Source organism: Triticum urartu, chromosome 2A (genome assembly GCF_056163025.1).
Source record: "Triticum urartu cultivar PI428250 chromosome 2A, HENAU_Tu73, whole genome shotgun sequence".
Lineage (NCBI taxonomy): Eukaryota > Viridiplantae > Streptophyta > Magnoliopsida > Poales > Poaceae > Triticum > Triticum urartu.
In genome coordinates this window covers 138,894,228-138,900,482 of record NC_141874.1, presented here as the reverse complement: position 1 = coordinate 138,900,482, position 6,255 = coordinate 138,894,228, and the positions used below count along the sequence as shown (strand labels likewise).

Here is a 6,255-nt window from a genome sequence, read left to right as displayed (position 1 = left end):
CAACCTTAATTCCCCGCAAAAAATAAAAGAGTAATGCTCGTTAACTTTGTATCCGCATGCAAGGGAGCACAAGTCCCTAAACGTCACAGCGAAGCACAACACGGGTCATCCGTGATTTTCCCGTTGCGAGTCTCAAACGTCGCGGTAAAACTTAAAACTCGTGCGTTGATGGTTCCCAACACATGCAGCTATCCAATGTATTGTTGGCAGAATTTATTAGTAATTGATCATGAGATTACGAGGGGCACTACGATCCAGAACATGGTCATCTTTTCCTTCCTTGATCTTTGACGTCTTCTCTGGAATGGACGAGAGTATAAAAAAACTAAGCAATGTGACGTTTAATACGCACTTTCCACACCTCCATCTCTGCCTATCGAGTCAACTCCCCACCACTCCCCAAACCCGGCCACTAGAGCGAGAAACATGGAGTCGTTCTCATCTGCAATGATCGACGCGATCTTCTGGGCCGTGATCCTGGCGGTCGTGGTGGCCGTCTACGCCCGCTTCTTCTCGCCGGCCGAGATGACGAAGGCGCCGGGCGACGCAGGGATCTTAGTTTCGCGGGAGGCATGCGCGTGCGCCGCCCACCCGGAGCTAGCTTCCCTGCTCGTTGGCTTTCGCCACTCGTTGACCCTCGCCATGGGTCATTTTCTCGCTTCGGAAGCACTGCCGCCGGTTTCGTATATGGCCGTCTTCTTCGTGGTTGCTTCATCCCTCTCGTGTCTTCTCTTTTGAGCTCCGCGGGCGCCGTCGCTGCTTTCGTATTTGGTAGTCTTCTCCCACGTCTCCTGACCTGCGTTGCGTTCTTCGTATCCAGCTCAGGAAGCTACGTCGCTGGTTTTCTAAGCCTTCTTTGTGGTTCCCTGATCCCCGTCATGTCATCTCTTTTGAGCTTCGGATCCGGCGTCGCCAGTTTCACGTACGCTAGGCTTGTCCGTGGTTTCTTGATCCCTGTCGTGTGTTCGTTCTTGAGCTTCGCAGGCGGTGTCGCTGGCTTAATGTATAGCGGCCTTCTATGTGGTTTCTTGGTTCCCGTCCTGCGTTCTCTTCTGAGCTTCGGGGGCGCTACCGTCGGGCTCGCGTATGCTAGTCTTATTCGTGGCTTCTTGATTCCCGTCGTGTGTTCTCTCGGAGGCCTCGTCGTCAGCGTCGCCGGCTTCGTATATGGTGACATTCTTCTTGGCATCTTGATCCCTGCCGTGTGCTCTCTCTGGAGCTTCGGAGGTGACCTTGTGGCGTGCTTCCTGACCCACTTACAGTGTTTCCTATTTGGATGACTGATGACTAGTAACTATTCCAGCTCGAGCGCGTGTACATGCGCTTCTCCTGCACGCATGCTACACGCATATATGGTGTACGTGTGGAAATGTTCTGTGCGCTCTCGTATCTCACGTGGTGTCTGTCATGTCTCAAGTCTCAAGTATGTCATGGTGTACGTGTGGAAATGTTCTGTGCGCTCGTATCAACATGGAGACTCGTCCTAAATTGCGAATGTGTCACTGCTCTTTCTTTATGTGTTTGCAATGCAGCTCTCGTGTGTAGGCTCGGCAGCACATCAAGTCCTACCGTTTTTTCTTTCAGTTTTGGTAAATGTTAGTTTCCTGATTATTATTATTTTGAGGGGGGTTGGTTTTTAAATTTGGGTTGGTCAATTCACGCGAGAAAGAAGGAAGAGACACAGCGAAGCACCGAGGCTGTCGGTTGCGTGAGCGTAGTGAGGGCCGGGACGTCAGCAAGGCCTTAGACAAGAACAAGCTGAGCTGGTGGAGGGGAGTCGGAGGTAGACGGTGGTGAGAGAGCAGGGCCAGGCTCATCGCTAAAGTCTGGTGGTGTGATAGTTTAGAAAGATGGTCGGGAAGGGGCATGCTTAGTGGTGGGTGGCGGTGAGGGGAGGTGGGGCAGCGAGGCTGGCGCGGGAGCAACAACTCCAAGTCGGTGTGGCGGAGGCAGGTGGTTCAATTTCTGGTCTAGATCCCGCGGCGGTCAGATGGGCTAAATTATAAGGGATTGGCTAGAGATGCCCTTACATCCATTGACAGCGACACTGCTGACCGACTCAGGAGCAAGGTGTACGGCATGTTCTCCTAACCGTCTACAAAGATCTTGTCCAGGAATGGGATGAAGTCATGAGGGTTGAGGTGGCGGAGCGTGTGTCGTGTCGGTGCAGGTTACGTGTCACATGTCATGGTTACGAAGGCCAGAACAGAGTAACAACTCAAACTAAACTTTCTTTGTCAACACACCAACCATCCTTGAAGGCCTGTAGGAGTCGGCGAGTGGGTGGCGGGAATTAATCAATCCCAAAAAAGCCATCATCTTGCACTCATCTGTGACAATCATATATTGTGCCCATGAAGATCAACCCAGAAAAGTGTCAAACACGAAATGAATGCAACACACAACCTCCAAGTCATGTCTCCAAATATGATGCTCCCAACAAAGAAATGGCGTCAAGGAGCGCCACCATCATCAATATGAAACCGAACCTAGGCTTTTGCCCTTAGACAACAACCCAAATGAGACGGAGTGGGATGCTGGCACACCTCAGTTATGCATCCAAGGAGGGAAAACGACACCCACAGGTGTCGTCACTGCTGGCACTGATCAAAGACGGGCAGGACATTCATTTGTATCATCGCACACCTCATCCTAGCCCACTGGACTTAGGCAACGCCGTTCACATTGGTCCAATCCGCCGCCGCCGCTCGGCCAACACCATCACACAAAGGACCAGTTAAATCCGCTGTCGCTGCTCCTCATCGTCTAAGCCATAACGGCCATCACCACCACAGCAAGCACACATCACATCATGATGCCTGCCTGAAGCCCGACGACTCCAAGCCTGCTTGAAGCATGCCCTGGGCCCGTAATCTCACACAGATCCTAGTTGGTGGGTCAAGAGCCCCAAGTCGCAGCCGCCACCGAGGCAGCACCACTGGACGGATCCCTGCCCTTCACCCCCTCCACCGAGCCGAGGAAACCTTCACCTCCCCCCCCCCCCCCGGGTTGAGGAACCGTTCATCCATGTCGCCTCCCATACTATATATAATATTTGACATTGTAGATTTTTTTTCTTACATTTTTTATTAAACTTGGCCAGACTTTAAATATTTCGACTTAGGACAATTCTAAAACTTCAACTATTTTGATACCGAAAAAATATTAAGCTATGATGTTACCACCATATACGGCTATATATTATATGCATGATACTAACGTGTAAGGGTGTAGATAGATTTCAGTCGATTGAGATTTAACCAAGTCTCAGTCAACTGATATAGTGTAAGAAGAAAAAAAACTAAAAGAAAATTTATGTACGAATCTTCATGCAGGATCAAAGGAATATAACATCGACTGAGACATAACGAAATCTAAGTCGACTGAGACTTAGCAAAACTGAACGTGTAGGTATTACTCCGTACCATCTCTTGTGCCACTTGAGTTCGAGACAACCTGCATATATGATCCTGTAAAAAGGAGTGATACATAAGTGGCATGGCAGCTACTTCCTCCTTTCCGGTTTATAGGGTTTATTTCAAAATTTTAGTTTTTTCATTTTATAAGGCTCAATTTGGTTGTTCCCCATCACATGTTCAGACTTCAAGATGCATTAAATCATTGCATGCAAGTATTAAGAGAAAACTGAGCAATGCATGCAATTTATGCATGCATATATTGTAATTAATGCATTCGTAAATATATTTTGTTAAGAAAAACAAGAGCATTAATTGAATAAGCAAACTATAAAAAATATTACACCACTCATAAATTGAGCCTTATAAACCGGAAAGAAGGAAGTACCATGTAGCCAGCAGTTGACGATAGTTAACCATTCTCTGAAGTGACCATGGAATGCGAAACGGCTGTCCACGGAACAATACTCGGAGTATGACAGGGCGCCTGTTTGCATTCCATCTTGTAAATTGCACTTGCTATGCTAGTCTTGGAATTGCAACAGAGCCGCCTCGTACTCTGCAGACTAGCTACCGGGTCTTCTCGCCTTCCCAGCTCAAGCTCTCCCAGTCCCAAGAATGCAGAAAATGCACCGGCGCGGCAGCACAATATATAATGCTCCTCAAGCTCTGTGTTAATCCACCCCATCTCACCACCCGTTTCTCCCCTTCCTTCTGCCATACACCAAGACAAAAAAAAAAAAACTCGTACCGAGCGCGACTGATGGCGGTTCCGGCGGGCTTCATCTTCGGGGCAGCCGCGGCGGCGGTGATCGCCGTGGGCGCGTACATGTTCTTCTGGCCGGCGTCGGCGGCCGTGGCCATGATGAAAGCACCTGGATCCGGCGGCCTGCTGATATCCCGCCTGGCGTTCGAGGCCAACCCGCAGCGCTACTACTACCTCCTCCGCACCGCCGGCGCCGCGGTGGCCGCCGCCGCTTTCGCTCCGTGAGCGAGGCGATCGCCTGCTTTCACAAGCTGTTGCAACGGTGATCTTCAGCGTACTAGTAGCATCCAGTGGAGTATACCGGCAGTTATGTAGATGTCTGTCCAATGCATCAGTCGTCCGCTACTGCAGTACTGATTCTACTGAACTAAACCGTGGGGCTTGTGCACCAATAATCGTTTGATGCTGACAAGTTCGGTGAACGAAACAAACTTGTCACTTATTGTCAAAATGTTGCAATCGACAATCATAGTTAAAACCTTTATTCGATGATGTATGCAGTGATTGTGCCGAGAACAGCATCTCTTTATTCTAAATCAAACGTGCGCCAGCAGCCAAGCATACAGTACAATCGAATCACGCATGCAGATTGTCCCGATCACGGAGCCGCGAGCCCCGTGCCGCGAAACTTGTCACGGACGACCTCATCCAGCCGCGTCGCCATCTCCGGCGTCATGTGGTTCACCCAGTCGCCGGCGACCCCTTTCCTGAAGAAAGAGTCCCGGGGCATGGCGTGGTACGCCCCCGCCGAGCCCTTCTTGTTCACCTCCAGCCCCTTCATCTTCTCGAAGCTGCACAGCTCCACCACCGCCTCCACGGCGCCCTCGTCGGCGGGCGAGAACGGCCGCCCCATGAACTCCGCCAGCCGCCTGACGTGCTTCCCCGTGTCCAGCAGCAGGTCCTCGTACCTGAGGAAGAGCACCCTGTCGGGCCGCGCGAGGCTCGCGCGCCAGTAGCTGAGCACGTGGTCCCAGATCGGGCCGACGGCCACGGCGCCGTCGCACACGTGCTCGAACAGCTCCGCGAACGGGAGCTCCGGCTGCCGGCGCCGGAGGAAGTGCCACAGCGACACCACCATGTCCTTGGGATCCCTGCAGACGTACGCCACCTTGCACCCGGCGATGACCGACTCGGGGAGCAGGGTGTGCGGCATGTGCGTGTTCATGAGGCGCGGCGACGGGAGCCTCTCCAGCTTGGCCTCCTGCCCGTCCGCGAAGATCTCGTCCAGGAACGGGACGCAGTCGTGCGGGTTGAGGCGGAGCAGCGGGTGCTGCGCCGGCGCCGGGTACGCGTCGCGCGTCATGGTGGCGAACGCCAGCGCCTTGAGCCACGTGGTGCCGCACTTGGGGTAGCTGGCCAGGATCACGTCGTCGGGGCGCGGGGCGAAGCGGCGCTGGAAGACCACGGTGCCCGCGACCCAGTGGTCCGGCAGCCAGAATCCCTGGTACAGGCGCAGCTCCAGGCCGGCCTGATGCTTGCGCGGCAGCGCTGCGACGAGGTCCCCGAACTCCTCCTTGGCTGGGCGCTTCGGCACCGTGCCGTCGTCCACGTCCGTGAACGGAACAGGGCCGGAAGTGTTGGTGGCCATGGCGGCCATTGGAGATGGAAACAGACTGACTGTCCGCACGCCGCGTCGCGCGCGAGCAGAAAAGTGTAGTGTGGTCAATCAAGTGAGAGCAGGCTGACACTTCCACTGGTTTGGGGGAGAATATATATCTGTGAATGTTGGCACGTTGCATCACGCATGTGCCTTTTGTTCACTTCATTAACGATGGATCAAATTTTGACTTTGAATGTCGAAAGCGAAGTGGTACTACCTTGCCGTGGCCGCCAAGGAGCAGACCCCAACCTCATCATGATTAGTTTTTCTTCCTTAAAAACAGGGAGTAGTTGCTGTCTTAGTTGAATACAAGAGTGAGAATGATGACACGTTCGAGTAGGGTTATAAATACGAGTTTAGCTCGAATAAATTGGAAGTTAGGAAATGCAAAATGAAAAAGGTGTATTTCAAAATTGAATCTGAGAAAAAAAATAAGGAAGGTTGGAGTGAATATTGTGGGTCTCCTACTTGTT

The 6,255-nt window shown here is 52.2% G+C and overlaps 1 protein-coding gene across 1 annotated transcript; it reads right to left on the bottom strand.

Annotated features, from left to right (window-relative positions):
• Positions 1-4,600: 4,600 nt before the first annotated feature.
• Positions 4,601-5,897, bottom strand: LOC125536356 (flavonol 3-sulfotransferase). The gene has a single exon (XM_048699554.2). The coding sequence runs from the start codon at positions 5,777-5,779 to the stop codon at positions 4,781-4,783; it is 999 nt and encodes a 332-aa protein (XP_048555511.1). The 5' UTR covers positions 5,780-5,897; the 3' UTR covers positions 4,601-4,780.
• Between the last annotated feature and the right edge of the window lie 358 nt (positions 5,898-6,255).